The 20,017-nt window shown below is 41.4% G+C and overlaps 1 protein-coding gene across 1 annotated transcript in view; it reads left to right on the top strand.

Annotated features, from left to right (window-relative positions):
• The window catches only part of CTNNA2 (catenin alpha 2), a 1,031,201-nt gene that overhangs the window by 198,728 nt on the left and 812,456 nt on the right, over nt 1–20,017 (top strand). The window contains exon 3 of the mRNA XM_089922913.1: nt 10,970–11,136. Within this exon, the coding sequence (XP_089779039.1) occupies nt 10,970–11,136 (167 nt within the window). The remainder of the gene's footprint in view (nt 1–10,969; nt 11,137–20,017) is intronic.

Raw genomic sequence — 20,017 nt, 5'->3', positions numbered from 1 at the left:
CTACAATCTAAAAGAAAACTGCGATGTTTTTGCTTACTCTTGGACAGTTCTATTTTCAAGTTCAGGAAGGTTCTAAAGTTGTCTCTAGGAAAAAAAAAAAGGAAGTTGAGTCTGATCACAACACAATTGCATTGTTAGTTGGACATCTATGAATCAAGATAAGCATATCAGATGTCTGATTTTACAGAGAGAGACAAGGACCTTCTTCCATTGTAGTTCCTATTTTATATATCCTCTTGTGATTTTATCTGTTTAAGTATTGACCTAGCTCCTTAAAATTAGAGTGCATGAGGACATCACTTTAGTGCCTAGATTTTATTTAAAAGATCAGTTTAAAAAATATTGCCACAGAGTAATTTATCACTGATTGCGATTGGTGTTAAGAACATACATTTTCCCCTTTCTTTCTTTCTTTCAGCTACATTTCAGCTTTCTTTTGTTGCTGCGTGTGGGCTTTCTCTAGTTCTGGGAGCAGGGCCTACTCTTCACTGCAGTGCGCGGGCTTCTCATTGCGGTGGAGCATGGGCTCTACGTGCGTGGGCTTCAGTAGTTGCAACACGCGGGCTCAGTAGTTGCAGCACGTGGGCTCAGTAGTTGCAGCGTGCAGGCTCTAGGGTGTGAAGGCTTCAGTAGTTGTGGCGTATGGTCTCAGTAGCTGTGGTGCACGGGCTTCATTGCTCCATGGCCTGTAGGATCTTCCCGGACCAAGGATCAAACCTGTGTCCCCTGCATTGGCTGGTGGATTCTTAACCACTGCGCCACCAGGGAAGACCCAGCACATATTTTTGTTATTGGTTTTTATTGTTTTGCTTGACACGTAACCATTGGCATTGTCCTTGAAGTGGTTAAGTCCTAAACACTGTAGACTTTCTAGGTTAAAAGCCTTATTCCATTATCCGAAGTTTTTTGGCCTCTGGCAAATTAATTTTTATATAATTCAGTTTCCTCATCTATAAAATGGGAAGAGTACCTATCTTGTAGGATGTTAATGACGATTAAATGAGTAAATGCAGCGCTTAGAACAGTAGCTGACACTAAATAAGCATTATGTTAGGATTAGCTATAATTATTAATCTCATTATTTATCATCATCATCGTCAGATTGTGTTTTAGGTTTGTTCGTATCAATAGACTGACTTCGAGCTTCAAGGTTACTAAGATCACAGACTTTTTTGTGTGTGTGTGGTAAGCGGGCCTCTCACTGTTGTGGCTTCTCCCGTTGCGGAGCACAGGCTCCGGACGCGCAGGCTCAGCGGCCATGGCTCACGGGACTAGCCGCTCCGCGGCATGTGGGATCTTCCCGGACTGGGGCACGAACCTGTGTCCTCTGCATCGGCAGGCGGACTCTCAACCACTGCGCCACCAGGAAAGCCCGGATCACAGACTTTTAAGTCCATTAGCCTTAGATTCAATTCCTAGTGTTAAGCTGACCTTGGACAAATTAATAAACCTTTCTAAGCTAAGCCGTAATTTTTTAATCTTTAAGTGAAGGTAATGTTGTTCACCTCATTGTGAGATCATAAATGTAAAGTGCTTAACATTGTGCCTGGTACATAGTATTTTATAAATAGCTATTATTACTTCTTGCATCATGGTATACATGGAAGGAGTTCTTGAGATCATTTAGGCATGTGTTCTTAGTTTCTGGAGAAGAGGGAGATGAGCTAAAGGTAAGCAGAAGTGAGGAGGCAACACTAATTAACATTGAAGAGATCCACACAATCGGGCAGAATAGATTTTAGCAATGCTTCCATTTTTGGACATGATCTCTAGCTGCATCTGTTGATTATTGAAAATATTAGATTTGGGGATTCTCAAATGTAATTATAATGTGTAGCACATGAAGCAGAAGAAGACTTTAGGCTAAATTCTAGAAATGGTTGCATTTCCTGGTTTTGCCAGCTCTTTGTGCCGAAGCCTTGACTGGAGTATTTAAATAGGGCACACTTGGTGGGCGTTTATGTATGTGCGTGCTCATGCATTTATACCTGCAAAGGTTCTTTAGCTTGGAATTGTGTGAAGGTAACAAATGGGTCTGTTAAAAATCACTGAACCCACAATCTGCTGTGATTATTAAATATGGTTGCTTACCCTTTGGTTATATAGGGCCTCTTATAAAGGATGCACAGTGGATTCATACAGGCTTTTTATTCCATCCAAGTAAGTGTTGGGTTAGTGTGAATAGATGGCGACCTCTGTGTGGGCTTGGACTGAATCAGCCTCGGCTGCCATTGTCCTCTCTCCAATGTGCCAGGATGCCTGCTTCGTACTTCATGGTCCTGAATACCATCTGGCAGTGGCTTAGAATTTTGCTTGTTAAGTCCAAGTTTGCTCAGTCATGCTTCCGTTCTGTGTCTCTTAAATAAGTTCTCCACATCAGTGGGTTTTTTGACATCTGCATTTTCTTCCCCAACTTTTTCTGCAAATTATTTTTTGGTAGGAAAAGCTACTTGCTGTTCAGAGTAGGAACTGAAAATGAAATTCCCCTTCGTTGCTCAAAACCAGTTCCCGTACTTACCACAAATCAGACACCTCCCAGTGGTGCCCCAGGGCAATTGCTTGTCAGTCGTTCCATCTTTATAGTATGTGAGTGAAGTAAGAATTAAACAACCATGTGTATTTGCTTTAAAAATCCATGTTATGGGACTTCCCTGGTGGCACAGTGGCTAAGAATCTGCCTGCCAATGCAGGGGACAGGGGTTTGATCCCTGGTCTGGGAAGATCCCACATGCTGCGAAGCAACTAAGCCCATGTGCCACAAACTACTGAAGCCTGTGCGCCTAGAGCCCATGCTCTGCAACAAGAGAAGCTACACAATGAGAAGCCCGCGCACTGCAACGAAGAGTAGCCCCAGCTCGTCACAACTAGAGAAAGTCCGTGCGCAGCAACAAAGACCCAATGCAGCCCAAAATAAATAAAATTAAATCTTTTTTAAAAAAGTCCATGTTAGTGTATTAATCCTTATTATGCTGTCATACAGAGTGAAATACTAATGTCAGCATGACCAGAATATTCTCTCCTTATAGGCAGACCTACCTAGGAGGTTAAATTATATTCCCAATGTGAGTTTGTTAATTTGTAGTGAGAACTCTATTTGCCAAGGAACTGGGCGCCTACATTCACTGGCAAGTACATACAGTGTAATTTTCAAGTCATTTATCACTCATTTTCCACTAACTCTGAAGGAAATAACCACTAAGGAGCACAGAATGGGGCTCCCTTTGCTTGAGAGCAGCCTGCAAAGGCAGAAGGACCGTGGACTGGCAGGTGAATGTGAAAATGGCTCTGCATCAAAACAGTATCCAAAAAATCTGGGAATACAGGGAAAAGAGCACATTTATTTGGCTTTTTTTTTTCAGTATAACAATTGGATCCTTGCTTTAAGTTTTTATGTACTTTATAAGAAACAACGTTCTGGAGGTTTAAGAAAAATATTGATAATATTATTTGAAATTTTAACTAGCAAATCAAGAAAAGTAATTTTGTCATGTTTCCTGACATCCTGGATACCCTACATTATTTTGACTGTGGTAGTAGATCTTGTTTCCAGTGGAAGGAGAGAAAACGTTACAGTTCATTGACTTTCTGTAATCTTCATGCTTTCATCTCTCTTTCTATACTTCTCTTTAATTTCATGAAACTAGTGTGACCAGATGGCGTCTCCTTTGGAAATATTAGTTGAAAACTGAATTAGTCCACAGGAAAGGGGTCCTAGACCCCTCAGGCCCACTTTTCATTTAGGGTTTGATGTTAAGGGGCCCTGAAATCTCTCTAGTGACCCAGACCTGCTCAATATGGGGCTGAGGAACTAATTAATAATGGAGAGTGTATTTGTCTGGGACATTCTCATCCACACTCTTTGTTCTTTAGAAATCTAGCAGGGAATTGGAGGAGAAGAGAGGTCAGCAGTGTGTGGTTGGTCTCTGCCTTTTCTCAGAATCATGGCTAAAAGCTATACATTGCAGGGATAAAGAAGGAAAAACTTAATCTCTCTCTCTAGATACAGATATAGAGATATAGGATATATAGATACACATACACACACACACACACTTTTTGGCCACTCTTACTTATTATTGTAGCTGACTAAGCATCCTCTACATACTCATGAGTCCCAGCTCCCCAAAATGCAGCTTCCTCTTTCTTGAATTTCCAAATGCCTGATCAGTGGGTGTTTCTCTACAGATGTTCTTCAGATGATCCTTGTTAGTGAGTCGTTCAGAAAGATCACGATGCTAGTAAGTAGAGGGCAGGAATCGTGACTTCACCTTGAATATCCACAACTTAACAAGTATCTACCACATAGCAGGTGCTTAATAAATGCTTATTGAATGAATAAAAGGATGAATGAAATGATATATAACTCCTTATATACTTTGCACCCATCTATAGATATGATCATACAGTCAACCCTACAAACTCAAGGCAGTGTAGACAGGACCGTTACTCTCTAACCCTCCAAATTTCCCTCACCCATAAGACTGCATGTCACCCTGTTGGGACATGTTTTCCTCTCAAGGTTGATGTTTGTTATAACCTTACTTCACTTATTTTAAGAATGTACTTTTGAGTTGGGAGGAGAGAAGACTGTCTGAGATCCATCATGACCCTCGTGACAAGCTATTGATCACAGAATTGAAGAAAGCTTTGATTAGCACATTTTGGAAGTTTGTCTTTTTGAATTTAGGGTTTTGAGTTATCTTCAATCAATTTTGTTCCTTACCTATTGCCAGATCCTCCCACCGAACAAAAATACTTTTGGTAACTGTATTTTATTACAATTGATATCCTGATGTTGATTTAGATGTGGTCCTTCTGTGATCTCTCTTAATATAGGAGCCAGAATGATGGTGACATGGATGCCTCCAGTCAGTTCAGTAAAGAAGACTCATGGCTATAATCACATTTAAGAAACTGCCATTTCTCTGTGATGACTTGGAAATCAATGGCAGTTCAGAAAATAAAGCATAGACTGTGCCATTTAAATCCTAGAATCTGATCATTCTGTTTTTTTCTCCCTCAAACTAGTGAAGAAAATCAGTTTTCTCCATGTGATATTTTAAAATATAGCTTAATTAAGCTGTAATTTTATAGCACCATTTACCATGTTCATGATACCAATTACTTGGAACATTTTTTTGGTTTGTTTCTAATTTTGAAATGTGTGGTAGAGTTTTCTATCCTTAATCAACGTTTCTCAATATAAGAATTGTTCCTGTGCTTTGTTTAGCCAAAGACTACTTTAGAAAAAGTTAAGTTGACTTGTTGTTTTACAGTATAACAATTTCAAGTGTAGTTTATTCATCTGTAGCCTCTAAGATGCAAATTATATAATGTGCTTTCTTTCTCTTCCTACTTGCTTTTCTTTGTATTTATATCTAAGCTGATTGAAATCAATGGTGCAAGTATTATTTAGTTGTACTAATGACAGTAATGAGATTCCATAGGAACTTACAAATATATTTGCACCTAAGCATAGTATCAAGACATCCAAACTGGTATAAAAAGGCTTAAGTTATGTGGACTAACTTGGGGACAGTCAGTTGTGAATTTGTGAAGCCATACAAAAACAGAAGGTTTCCAGAGAAATATACTACAGTAGTAAATTGCAGCAAATTTGAACTCAGAGTCAAGAGACCCAGCTTCTGGTCTGAACCCTGCCCTTAAGTTGGCTGTGTGACCTTGAGTGAGCCATATAAGGTTCTTGATACTTGGCTTTTCTCCTCTGAAATTAAGGAGCTGGACTCCACCTATGAGCTCATATTCCATATCTTTCAAACATAGGTAGTAATTTAGATCCTGAAATAGGTCATAGTGACTTGATATCAATTGTTATCTATCTTATCATTTGTCTTCACAACATGCCAGAAAACAGATTTTTTCCCTCCAAAGCTAATTGGCAACACCTTTTATGTTCACACTATAAATTTGCTTAAAAGTTTGTGTACCAGCAAACTAATCATCCCAACTTGAATGACTAGTTAGTAGGTATTTAACATTTGGAAAACTAGGGGGAGTTGTTTGTTCATTTCTCTATGCGAGGTGTCATTTTCATAATCTGGATGATGCAGCGTTAGTTCTCAGGCAATGGCTGATGTGTGTTTGTTTTGGCATTTTCCTTCTCCCTGAAGGACATCTAAAAATATTCTCTCAAGATTTATCGATTTGAAAAGGGGACTAGATTTTTATGTGTGGTTCAGAAGAACACATGGAAGACCAAAATAATTGAAGAAAAAATTTTAACAATTAGAGGTCTCTCAAATTGGAATGGTTTCCTAAGGAGGCAGAGGTCACACCTGAATTCTGCATCTGCTAAGATTTAGGCTTCATGATGTCCTCTGACATATTCTTAAATTCTGGAATTTAGATATTAACTCCCCACCCCACCACTACCTTCCTATTCTGCCCTTTTTTTTTTTTTTTAACACAGTGTCTTAATTAGCAAGAGGAAGCCAACATCCTCTCTATTTGCATGTTGAGATGGTGAGCCTGCCTTTTTCATTCAGAATTAGATGATAGCATTTTTGATGATCATATTATCTCTGCTGTTCAGTCAGGATGCCACTTATGGCATTGTTTTTCTTTCCTCATCACATTAAAAGATTTTTTGAAATCATATTTCAACTACCAAGTACTATATATCAGTCTACTGACATTTCAGTTGGTTTTGATTTGTAGTCAGGGTTATAGAAGAATAAAGATACTAATCAATAGAAACATTTATTGACTTAAGAGTATAAAGTCAACAGCATGCTTTTTATAGAGAGACTTGCCTTACATATACGGGGTTATTGAAATTTTGGATTTATAAACAAAGATAATTTATTGGGTGCTTACTTGCTTTACAAAGTAACTTACAATAGGTTTTGTTTAATTATATGTTTGATACAGTGCAGATATTTCAGAACCACTTCCACTGCACAATGAAATTTAAAGTTACCATGTTTATCAATTTCTTTTCTCTTTATTTTTATAAAAATATTAAGTGACAGCGGATTCAGTATTGATCCTCTGCACTCCATTTTTCTTTTACGCTTAGCACATCGCTGTTTACTGTTTCCAAGTCTGCGGTCTTCTGCTGCATTTAAGCAAGACAGTAATCACCATTTTATGGAATGTGGCTCTTGCTACATTTATCAAGTCCTTGCAGAGGTTCCAATTCCTCCAGGTAGCCTAAGAACCAAAACAAGCACCAATTTGAAAACCAAGCACTAACACCATTTCTTTTGGGGGGAGGGGGGGTTATATTCTGCCTTAAAGCGATACGTTTTTATCAGGCAGATGTTTTCTTGCTTCTTAATTATTGTGTACACTAGCAGTGAAGTCAGCCACAGAATGCACTTCCAAACCTTTATCTGGGAGTTCACCAACTATTCTTGTCGTATTGGAGAGGATCGCAGTGATAGTGGTAGCTGCGGTATTAATGGTAAATAATGAGTAAGCTCCATTACTGGCAAAGCCTTGTGCTGGGTGCTTTGAATGCATTATCTTTGATCTTTAACTCTAATGACAGCCTACGAAGTAGCTGTTATTATTTCCACCTCTATTTTATAGTTGAGGGGACTAAAACACAGAAGTGGAATAATCGCTGATCTCACAGTTTAATAATGGTTGGAAGGAGTCAGGTGTGACACTTGGTCTTTGTTAAAGATGTATATTCTCTGTTAATCCACGGGTTAATATATGTAAAACTTTTAGAACAATACTTACAAACTAAACCTTTATACAGAAGTGTTGTATACAGATTAATTAGTATTATTTCCCCTTAGTCACTTATTTGGAGATGTTATTTTTTTCTTCTTTCCAGCAGGTGGTAGTGGCTTGAGAGGATCAAAGCTTTATCATAGAAACCCTGCTCTGAGCTTAGGTCTGTAATCAAGCTTATGAGCTTGAATACAAGAGTGTATATAAAAGAAACAGGCAGCTCTGGTGTCCTCTCTTTATTGCTGTCTTCCAGCTCCTACACATGCATGCTATTTCTTAGCTAAATATTTTAGTCTTATAGAAAAAGCAGTTCTCGGGGAAAATAGCTAATTTTATTCTGATAAACTCTCTTATCATTTTGTAATATAGATTTCCTTTTTCTTTTAGTAATCCTAAAACTACAGGGATGTAAAACGCATTAAAGCTATAGCCGACTCCAGGGTGCCTTTCCTTTAAAAACTTTAACAACATGAAATCATTTGTATCTGCTTAAAGTGAGTTTTCAGTTTTAATTTAAATTGGATTAAATCGTCTTTTATTTATTGGAGGGTAATCTCAGAATTTAGTGTGACATTTCCTTTTGCAGAGTCACATTTGCTAATGTGGATCTCTCTCTGTCTCTGTCTCTGTCTCTCTCTCTCTGGGTCTCATTCTCTTTCTCACGGACATCTCCCGAGAGCCTTCCAGGAGTGCCTGGTGTGGTCCCCAAGCTCCACGTGACAGCTCCATCCTGCTCTGTGCCATCCCCTGGCTTTGAAGCAGTATTGCTGACCAAATAGCATCTGGATGAAGTGCCATTATACTGACCTCCTATATGAAAATCTGATCTTGAAAATCAGTTTGATTAGGCATGGTTTCTCCACAAGCTGGAAGGGGGTGTGACTGGACTCTCCTCTTAGGGCCCTTTTTTCTGAGAAGAGCCCTGCCTGAAAGGTCCATTCTTACCTGAGCTATGACTCATACCATTTAACCTGAAAATTTGGGACCAACCATGTAGCTCCCTCGGTTCACATGCAGAATACATCTCCCCCTTCCTTGAATAAATGGATCCCTTCCAACAGCATCTGACTTACCCATTAATACCATGTACAAATGTGTCCATTCTTTACTTAGGGTGACCCTCGCGATATTTCATTAGATTCACCTTGGTGTATAATGTTCTTTCTTGCTGCGCTCTACAGAGTGAGAATGAGGTACACTTCTCCCCACCACTCAGATATTTGCTACTGTCTTTTTCTGGGTGACACAGGGTGGGCAGAGAAGAGATTTATGCAAGCCTGTGGCAAGGGTAGAACACTGGGATTGAATATGTACCTCCTAACTGCCAGCCTCTACCTTAAAGTATATTTAGGCCTCTGGAGCGATACATCTTGAAAATTCACCAGTATGGTAGTGAATATTTAAACTTCTCCCATGCTGCTGTTATATATTAAGCCACTTGTTTGTGCCTAGGCATAAAGACTAAGCTGGCTGGCTGTGTCATAGATGGTAGCCTCTTTTAAAAGTCCAACAACACAATATATTTCCTTACACACCCACATTTCTTAAGTATAAAAAGGATAACTGTGAGGGTTTAAATAACTACAACACTGAGGGAATTACATTATATTTTGATCTGCCTGTAAAATGATGAGAAGAGTTTTTTATTTTCCCTTATATCTTAGGATAAATTATAGGATGCATGGCCTTTCAGTGATATAATTGACTTTATTTAAATCAACTCGGTTTTGATGAATAGATGAGAAGTATCATTTTATAAATAAATATTGAATGACTTGTGTCACCCTAATTTAATTAATTGGTCATATTAACTCTACTCTTCTGGTTCATTGAAGCGTTTGTACCCCTGTGTGTTTTCTGCTCTGTGAAGCTTCATTATACTTTTTCCTAGTTCTAGTTCCTAGTTCTGTGTTCTCCGGGTGGGTATCCACCCCATGGGGCCCATCTCACGTAGTGAATGATCTCCCTTTGTTTCCCTCTCCTGGGGTGCAAATGTGTACCTGTCCATTGTGTTGGGTCCGTATTCACCATCACCACCTCGTCTCTGGTTTCCATACCTAACCAGTCCCCAAATCCGTTGTTTCTCTCATGCAGATCTCATTAATACTCCCTTCCTCTCTGTATCCCGTTCCTATTTCCCTGGTCCACGTCTTCTTTACTGCTCCCTCAGATTATAACCGTGTTTTCCTATTTTCTCTGCACCAGTCTTGTCCCTTCCAGTTTATTTTATATAATGTGACCAAAATAAAAATCTATTAAGTCATTTCCCTCCCTGCTGAGGACACAGTTCAGATCTCTTCCACAGTGTTCCAGGCCCTGGTGCCTCTCTTCCCCACACCCCTGACTCACTGTGACTTTCCGGGTGATTGCATTTCCCCATACTCAGCACCCTGCTCCAAGTTCTGGAGACTCGTGGTGTTCCTGCTGCCTCGGGTTTCCTTCCTACCTTCGTCTTCCTGGTGAATACATTTTAGTTTTTCAAAGGCTGTCAACGTTGACAGCTTCCCTCCAGCCTCATACTAAATAAGTAAATCACTTCCTCCTCTTCTTTGCCTTCCTTCTTAATCATATGTCTATGATGGCACGTAATCACTATTATAAGTATGTATTTACAACGTGTGTCCTCATTAGATTGTGAATTCCTTGGGGCCAGGGCGTTCTTAGTCACCTTTGCAATTCCAGAGCCTGGAAGAGAATCTGACATGAGTATGTGCTTAATAAACATCTGTTGAATCGCTTCAATTGTCTCATAAATGTTCTCTATATTAGAGAATAGCTTCCTAGCAGACAATTGAAAGAACAGACTTGGGGTAACTCTATAGTCTGTTATTGTCTGATTAGCTCAATTAAGAGTACAGAGTTCATGAGGCCAAGGTCTTAAGTTCCATTCCTCTCTGGAGCAGTTAACTTTATTCTTCAACTGTTAGAAACCAACTAGCCTAGTGAATACCACTGGTTCCAAGGGATTTGCAGAGTGAGAATGATTAAGGTCAGGCAAATTCATCTCAGTTCTTAGACAAATTGAATTAACTATATTCCTTATTGATGCTAAACACATAATTTTACACTTGGGTTTTGTCTACAGCACCTGTCTGGGTGCACTTATGCGTTTGCCTTGAAAGCTTCTGCTGCACTGAGGGAGCTGGTACCACCTGGTAATAGTGGTTCTGCAATGAGAGCTGTGATGGCCCGTCCACAGATCTTTACGACTGCCAGCCTCTGAGCCTCCCGTCTACCCACGTGTGTCTCCGTGTCTGTCTTCCAGGTGAGACGATGCGCATCGCCTCTTCAGAGTTCGCTGATGATCCGTGCTCCTCGGTGAAGCGTGGCACCATGGTGCGAGCTGCCCGGGCTCTGCTATCGGCTGTAACGCGCTTGCTCATCCTGGCGGACATGGCAGACGTCATGAGACTTTTATCTCATCTGAGAATTGTACGTATGTAGAACTTATCAAAATGTGCTTTATGTGGGTAGCAACATGGACCATGGCACTGAACTGGACCAAAGATGTTTCGCTGCTCACCAGATCACTTGGTTACTCACCCAAGTGGTATGCCCCCAATTTTTCTACTACTAAAATTATATTCAATAATACATCTTTCAAAGTTACAGAAGATTCACTTGAATTGTTTTCCTTCTCTCAAAACACAGAGTTTGGATTTCCCCTTAGTTCTTGGCGTACAAAACAGTGCATCTTTCAGGCTGCAGAGGCCATGCGTGGTGTGCCTGCCTGGACTTTGTCTTGAGATTCAGAGCAGCGCTGGTCCCTGTGGTAATTAGGCCAGGCCAGCTCTTCTGGGTAGCTGGCCACGTGACGACCTCTGCCCAGCTAAATATGGATCCCATGTTGCATTGTATTGTGTTAACTGCTCCAGCGTTGCCCTTTTGTAGAATTACGTACTTTGAACCTCTCTTAGTCTGGCAATAAAAAGAAGCCTTGTCCATAGCACTGATGGCTAGAATCAATCTTGTTGCATCAAGCTTGGCATCTAACATTCCTGGATTGGGTCTCTGGGCGCATATGTGCCCCACCAACTCCTAGAACTCCATGATATGTGCCTTGCTTGTCAGGATTCCTTGGTTCCTTTTAAGTCTTTTGTTTCTTAATGGAAGTGGAGACTTGCCCTGGACACAAATTTTCCTGGGTCACGTGCAACCCTCCCAGCCCTTGACAGCTAGGCCTTTCTCTGTTTTTCTAGTTGCTCACCGGTATCTAGTTGCAGCCTGGGTGGACCCACCCTTTGATGATGTAACTCAGTTGCTTAGGAATGTGGCTTCTGCCTAGAGGGTCTCTATTCCATGCCCTTATTTTCTTTATCCATGAAATGAACAATGAGGGGGCAGGTGAGATAGGAAATGAATAATGGCAGCCTACTCTTACCTCACCTTCCATATCAGATTTGTCCAATATGGAGTTTCATTAAGAAATTTCCAAAATCACAAGTGTTCTCTGTCAGAAAATCTTGGGCAGGGTCTTAGCTGAGCTGGCCCCAATAAAGGAGCCAAGATTTCCAAAATTTTGTATAAACTCTGCAGTATTATGAAAGGCCTCAAATTCCAACATGCCCAGCCTGAGTTGCATGGTCATAAACCACAAAGCAGGTTTAGCTCTTCATGGTTTCTGTTCAGGTTCCTGAGGAACCAGGGGACACAAAGCAGAACCTGCTTGGGAATTTTTCTCTCAGGCTTTTCTCAGAGAATAGGCCTCAGAAACCCGGGAAGGCTCTTGTAAGTTGGATGAGGTGAGCAGTGTGAGGATAGACTACCTATTTCACAGGATACTGAGGGGCGGTGTAACTTTATGAATAGCCTTATGGCCACTGGAGTAAGACAGCCTACGTCTAATCTTGGTTTGGGGTCCACTTGTCAGCCTGTCCTAACCCACCACATAAAGCCTCCACAGCATAGAGAACAGAGGGGTGGTAGCCAAAGCGGGGGGTGGGGGGAGGGAGGGATGGGAGGGGAGGCTGGGGTTAGCAGACGGAAGCTATTATCCAGAGAATGGATAAACAACAAGGTCCTCCTGTAGAGCACAGAGAACTAGATTCAATAACCTATGATGAACCAGAATGGAAAAGAGCCTTAAAAAAGAGAATCTATACATACGTACAACTGAGTCACTTTTGCTGTACAGCAGTAATTATCGCAACATTGTAAATCAACTATACTTCAATAAAATATATGTGTAAAAAAATAATAGGGCTTCCCTGGTGGCGCAGTGGTTGAGAGTCTGCCTGCCAATGCAGGGGACACGGGTTCGAGCCCTGGTCTGGGAGGATCCCACATGCCGCGGAGCAGCTGGGCCCACGAGCCACAGCTACTGAGCCTGCGCGTCTGGAGTCAGTGCTCCGCAACGAGCGGCCGCGACCGTGAGAAGCCCACGCCCTGCGATGAAGAGTGGCCCCCGCTCACAACAACTGGAGAAAGCCCTCGCACAGAAACGAAGACCCAACACAGCCAAAAATAAATAAATAAATTTAAAATAATAATAAATGAAACTTCCTTAGGTCTCACACCCCATCTGTTAGTAGGGGGCTAGTGATTGTGCAGTCCTCAGAGTTGTGGGGAGGTTTAAACTGGGGGAATTCCTTATGAAGCATTCATCACGGAGTCCGGTGCAAAGTAAGTGTTTGGTAAGTGGCGGCTATGTCACCATCGTCAGATCCCGGAACTGCAGTGCTGGCTGTTATTTCTGCAGCCCCGCCTGAATTATGTGCTTCTTTTAGGCTACAGATGACTTTGTTCTCAAGTGTGTTGGAGAAAAAGTTTTGTTACCTTTCTCTTCCAGCCTGCTTAGTCTTCAAAGGCAACATTTTAAGAAAGATCTTTCCCCAGATGGACAGTCTTCCTTTACCAGGAGAATAGGACTAAACCTAAGGAAATTAACTTTACATCTTGTATGTTATCTGTGCCGTGGAAGGCCATTTCAAGCCCCTCTTGAGGATTGATGAAGGCTAAATATTCTCCCCGAATAGTCCACACGTGGAGGGTGCTCGTGCAATCGGGGCCTGTAGTGTGATGTACGGCACCAGTTGCTGCCTGCAATCCTGCCTCTACCCACCTGTTTTGACCAGTGCTGTCGGCTGATAACATCACACTGCAGCCTGTCTTCATGTGGAGTCAATTATATCCTCTTCCCGACACAGCAGATTAAGAGAAGTTTAAAAAAAAAAAAAAAAAGATTTAGCACAAAATATGGAAAGGTCAACCCAGCAATATTAAGTAGTCCTGTCAGACTGTCAGTAGTAAAATTAAAAATGATTGTAGACTGAAAAACACATTTGTTCTACTGAAAGCGCAGCCTCTGCAGGGAACAGCGGTGGCGGAATGGTGCCCTCTTGTGGATCAAATGGGGAACTGCAGCTTCTGGTGCTAGCGCTGAATTACTCAGGCGGGGTGTGTCATACTTGGGTTCAGGTCAATCAGGGTTTCATACGATGGGACTATTGTTCCAATCCCCTAAAAAAGACAATGTGTCAACAATTCTTTGCAAATGAACATGGTATATAATTCTGCTTGGCATTTGTATTCTTTTCTATAGAAGCACATCCTCTCATAAACAAGTGTTGTCTGCCAGCATCTACTTACTTGTTTTTAAATCAAGATGAAGGAAATATCTTCATGTATTTTGATGGAGCAGGTTAGAAATTATCATCTATACTTTTATCAAGACTTCTTCCACATAAAAATGAGTTTCCTTACCAAATGGTTGATAGAACATAGATGAGAAAAAGAGTGGCAGGCGCTTTCTAACGGTAATAAAGCAGTGACTTGATTTGGGGTCGGGACATTGATTAACACAGTATAAGGAGTCCTGTAGCTTCCTGCCGTGTTAACCGCTGCCAAGGTATTTTACCTTTAAGCACTTCAGATAATATTTTACTTTTCATCTTTCAGGCCATATGCCCAAACTCTATTGCCGTTCTTTCCAGATACTGATTTTTCTCATTTCTGAGTAACTTACAGGAATATGGAGGGAATTGCCTTCTTATCAGAAACTTATTTTCATGCCTTTCCATCAATAATTCACTGAGCAGATGAAGCAGAGTCAATTTATTCTCCTAAAATGCCCGTCTTCATTTTCTGCCCGGCACCCTCTAGGTAATTGTTGGCAAATTGAGTAATCCTGAGCAAAACTCATTCACCCTCTGAACATGAGTAAAGAACTGGGAATTCTGCAGAGGTTGTGTGATTTGGCAGTGTGTAGGTTTTTGCATTCTGCTACCTTAAAATTACATTTGCACACTTAAGTTTATATGCCTGCTAAGGAGTCCATCTTTTCATATAACACATAGATATTCTAGCTGCTCAAATTAAGCTACTTGCTCTATTTTGCAAGTATTTGTGTGTGTTTTAATGTTGAACTCTCTTTTGAATATATTAAGGATTCGCATGGCTGCTGAAGGTTTTTGCTACTGTAGTTATTTTGAATTCAGGAGGATAGTGATGGAACAGCGAGTGACATATAGTTCAAAGCCGAGTTATCGCCAAAGAGGGAATTTGATGTTCCTGAGCGAAGCTAAAGGAATCATTTGCACATCAGACATCATTAAAAACTACTGAATTATAATCACTTGTATTGTTGAAGTTGCTGGTGAGTGATTCCCTACAGACACCTGGTGTATCCTGCAATCAGTTGACATTATCAGTGGAGATGGAGTTGTGACACTTCACGCTTTGAAAGGACTCCTGCATTTCAATCAGTGATCAAGAAGAGCGATATTTATTTTCCCTAAACTCTGAATGAATGCAATCAGAGTATAGTGTCCAATTCTTAGCGTTGGTGATGTCATTACACACAAACTCACCTAGCCATGTGTGTGTCAGAGGAAACAATCACTTCTTTCTGTACTCGATCAGTCTGAGTCCTGGAATAATGATGTTCCCGATTATCTCAGAATTTCTCTCTAGAAAGTCAATAGCAAAATGAGAAAACACAACCATTTAGTCAACTTCTCAGGAAATTCAGATTATCTTCGAGGCTACCAGGGGACAAATCTAATGCTGCTGCCCCATTGTTGGTGGGTGAGTTTAATATTGCCTGTGATTTTTGTGACATTAGCATTGAATGGTCTTAGTGAGTCCCCAGTAACATTATTTCTCAGCAGTCTACTGTTTTGTCCTGCAACTCTGATGTGGCTCTTTCTAAAAATATATATATATATATATATATATATATATATATATATAGAAGTATAGTCGATTTACAATATTTTGTTAATTTCTGCTGCACATAATCAAGGTATAAAATATCCTTGTCTCTGATTATAAAGGTAGAAGTTACTGCCCAGTAACTTCTTAGCACATGTTTTTCATCAGAGCTGTCACGGCATTAACTTCAGCTGATTTATTTGGAATTTACTTATTTATTCAGTTATCCTTTCAAGAGATACTTATTGGATGCCTACTATGTATAAGACGTTGTGCCAAGATATATGACTTCAAAGGTAAATAAGACTCAGCTCCTGCCTTCACAACTTTATAGGTGGGGGAGACATTAAGAAAGAGTGAAGCACATGTTGTGAAAATTGTGCATATTGCTATGGTCTCACCTGGAAGGAAAACATAATAATTAGGATGTTTTCCATTTTAAATAACAGAAACCCAACTCAAGTTGGCCTTTCCAAAAGGGAATATATTGGCTCACCAAGTCCAGAGGCAGGTAGCTTCAGGCAAAGCTTGATCAAGGTACAAACATGTGACAAGGACCAGGTTTCTATCTCATCTTCCTCACTAAGGACACTCTTCTCTGTAGGCCCTTTTCTCAAAATCTCAAGGTAGCTGCAAAATATTCTCAAGATTACATGCTTCTAGACTATAGTTAGCAAAAAAGAGGAAATTCTCTTCCCAGGCAGCTCAAATAAAAGTTTTACAATTTTGTTAGTCATTTTGGCCTCTAAATCAGGTATACATCTCTGAGTTAATTATTTAGAGGGGACATAGGATGTGCTGATTTCTTAGTTTGGTCAGCACTGTTCTTCTCCCTCATCACCCGCCAAGCCAAGGATGGGATCAGTTCAACCAAATTGTATTGTTGGGTGATTTGGGATAATGTGAAGAAGGGCGATGTGGTTGGGAGAGGGAGGTATTAGGACTGGGGCTCAGTGAACTGAATGAGATTTGCCTTTTCCTGAACTAATTGTTCAACCACAGATTGAACAGGCTGGAGTCACAAGCCCAAGCCTGAAGCTGGGGGCTAAGTGTTGAGGGTGATTGGAAAGAGGTTGGCCCCATCCAAAGAGTGGGGGAGGTATCATCCTGTCCAGTAGTGAGAGCGATACTACACAGTAATTTGAGCAGGGAAAGCTTAATATAAAGAATTATCAGCTCTAATAGATTAGAGTAACAAGGAATTGTCTAGGAAGACGTAAAGAGAACTCTAGGGAATCTAGGAATGGCAGATGGAAGGAGCAGCCACTGCCCCCAGGACTGAGATAGAGCATGCTAGGGGGAGCCCACCCCAAACCAGGGCCAAGATCCAGATGTTCCTAGGTCACTGGATGACAGAGAGGCCACTGAAGTGCCACACAAGCCAACGGAACTTGCTAGAAATCTGCCCTTTAGGGTGTCAAGGAAAACTGTGCGTGGAGACATGTCTCACTAGAGGCATTGAACTACAGAATCACCCATGGGGGCCAGCTGGTGTTGAAGGAGCTACCCCTGCTGCCGAGCCTGTCCAGGGAGCACTCCAGGACCAGGAAACAAAACCCCTTCCTCCTTTGTTGCCTGTCAAACACTCTCTCCCTACAAAGCTTAACATAGGAATAAGATGTAGGGCTTCCCTGGTGGTGCAGTGGTTGAGCATCTGCCTGCTACTGCAGGGGACACGGGTTCGAGCCCTGGTCTGGGAAGATCCCACATGCCGCGGAGCAACTAGGCCTGTGAGCCACAACTACTGAGCCTGCGCGTCTGGAGCCTGTGCTCCGCAACAAGAGGCGGCGATAGTGAGAGGCCCACGCACCGCGATGAAGAGTGGCCCCCGCTTGCCACAACTAGAGAAAGCCCTCGCACAGAAATGAAGACCCAACACAGCAAAAATAAATAAATTAATTAATAAACTCCTACCCCCAACATCTTCAAAAAAAAAAAGATGTAAAGGGCCAAGCTACATGTTCACAGAGCAGGCAGAAAGTATGAAATTTAGATTTGATAACCAGCCTGATAACCAGCCTAGGGAGAGAGTGATTCACTGTTCCCAACTGGGATGCTCTTGCCATAAGAAGGGAGATGGATCCAGGTGGGACAAAAGATTTCAACTACTGAGAGCTTCACAGGCAGAGGAAAGAACAAAGGCATGAGAGTGAGGGAGGGACTTGGGGCATTCACAGTAATATGGTTGATTGATTCTGTCGTTGGAGCAGAGAGGGTGAGGTTGGGAGGGGCAGTCACAGAGTTAGAGAGATACAGGGTGTGGAGTGTCTCCGTTATCGTGAGAATTAGTTTGGACTCTACCCATTTGTTTAGACTCTGTATGGATTATGGGGGGCTGCTGAGCTGTCCTAAGCATTAGAATCAGCTTCGTGATTTAGCCAAATAAATTTGGTAGCAATATGGAGAAGGGATTAGAAGAGGGCTGAGCCCAACCAAAGAGACAGATTGAGAGATGAGAGATGACTAAAATGACCCAGGCCAGTGAATGAAAGGAAAGCTGAGTGACGGCAGTGGTAGTGTGTACTGTGAAGGGGTAGGTTTTAGAGAAATTAAGAGGTGGAATGGAGACTTTCCAGATGGGGCAGGACTCTTAATGAATCTTCATTATCAGCTGACCAGTACAATCCAAACTGGACTCCAGCAGCTTTACAAAACCATCCTTTTTAGGAAACTGAGGCAGCACAGCCCAGGAGTTAAAAGTATGAGCTCTGGAGCAAACTATCTGGGTTCACACCCAGGTTCCTGCACTCTCTTGCTGTGAGACCTCTCAGGCTGGCTGTGTCACCCCTCTGGCTGCAGTCTTTCCTCTGTAAAGAAGAAACAAGAAAAGTATCAGTTTCGAAGAGCTGTTTGGGGGACCAAATTAGATATATGTAAAACATTTGGACCAATGTCTGCTACATCATAAGTAGTCAGGGACATGGGCTATTGTCATGTTTCTTGTCCAAGCTGAAGGTAACTTTGGAAATGTATCAAGCTGCATTATTGTACTTTATAAAGCATGGCGGTTTATGGATAAGTGATGCTAGCATTTAATCATTCTTGCTTTCTGATGAAATCATTGTCTTCACTTTTGAACAAGGAAACAGAAAATTTAATCAAGAAGGCCAGCTTATCTTTAGGAGGCAGAAAGATAAAGTATGATGTTGCTGAGATATCCATGGTCAAACCAGAGTATATGGCTCAACAAGTAAAGTAGTCAAATATAGAATCTTGTCTTCATTCCTTCATTTACTTGGCCAAGATAACATTTTTTAAATTTAAATCCAGATCCTAACAAGAGAGCTTTGTATGACTTATTACTTTCATCAGTGTCACTTAAAATCCAATCAACTGGATATCAACTGAAGGACCCCGGAATAAGGTCAGTCTGTCCAAATGGAAATGGTCGTAACAATGATTTATAGCACTGGTATGGGCAGTGACTGTGGACAGAACAGGATCACACGGTCCAGGAGGGGAATCAGACTCCTCTGTTCCCGCTGTCCCCATCCCTGTATGTCTGCCTAGCTCCTAGGAGGTGCTTAATAAGTATTCATACATAAGAAGTATGAATTCTCAGACTACTTTTTTTACATCAAAATAAGTAAGCGCAGTTTCAGTCAGGAAAATTGGAGACTGATTTGATTTAGTGTAATTAATTTATTGTTTTTGGCCACGCTGTGCAGCATGTGGGATCTTAGTTCCCCAACCAGGGATCAAACCTGTGCCCGCTGCACTGGGAGCACAGAGTCTTAACCACTGGACCACCAGGGAAGTCCTGGAGATTGACTTAAAGAGTCTGTCTCAAACAATTTGACAGAGCTGTCGACTAAATAATAGTGACAAGTAGGCTTGCTTTGGAAATGGGGGTAAGGGCTATTTCAGACAAACTCTGAGAAGACTCAAGATTTTAAGAGTTTTAAGGGACAAGCTCTGAAAATAATATCTAAATCCACCAAATAAATAGGGAGGAAATTTTAATATCCTGTCTAGAAGTTCACACTTTTCAGCTATCCCCATCCCCAGAACTCAGGCTCTAGTATTAAGGACAGGAAGACCTGCCAGAGCTGAGGGTTCTCATGTTGGTGTTCGTCAGCCCAGGCCGGCCATGGGAGGAGAATAACTATCTTTAGGGTCCAAGGTCAAGAGGGCATTTATTACAAGGAAGGACGTGGCAGCT

This window comes from Delphinapterus leucas, chromosome 13 (assembly GCF_059928025.1).
Source record: "Delphinapterus leucas isolate spDelLeu-1000000601 "Yukka" chromosome 13, BTC_Dleu_Yukka2, whole genome shotgun sequence".
Classification (NCBI taxonomy): Eukaryota; Metazoa; Chordata; class Mammalia; order Artiodactyla; family Monodontidae; genus Delphinapterus; species Delphinapterus leucas.
This window is presented reverse-complemented; position numbering and strand designations above follow the sequence as displayed.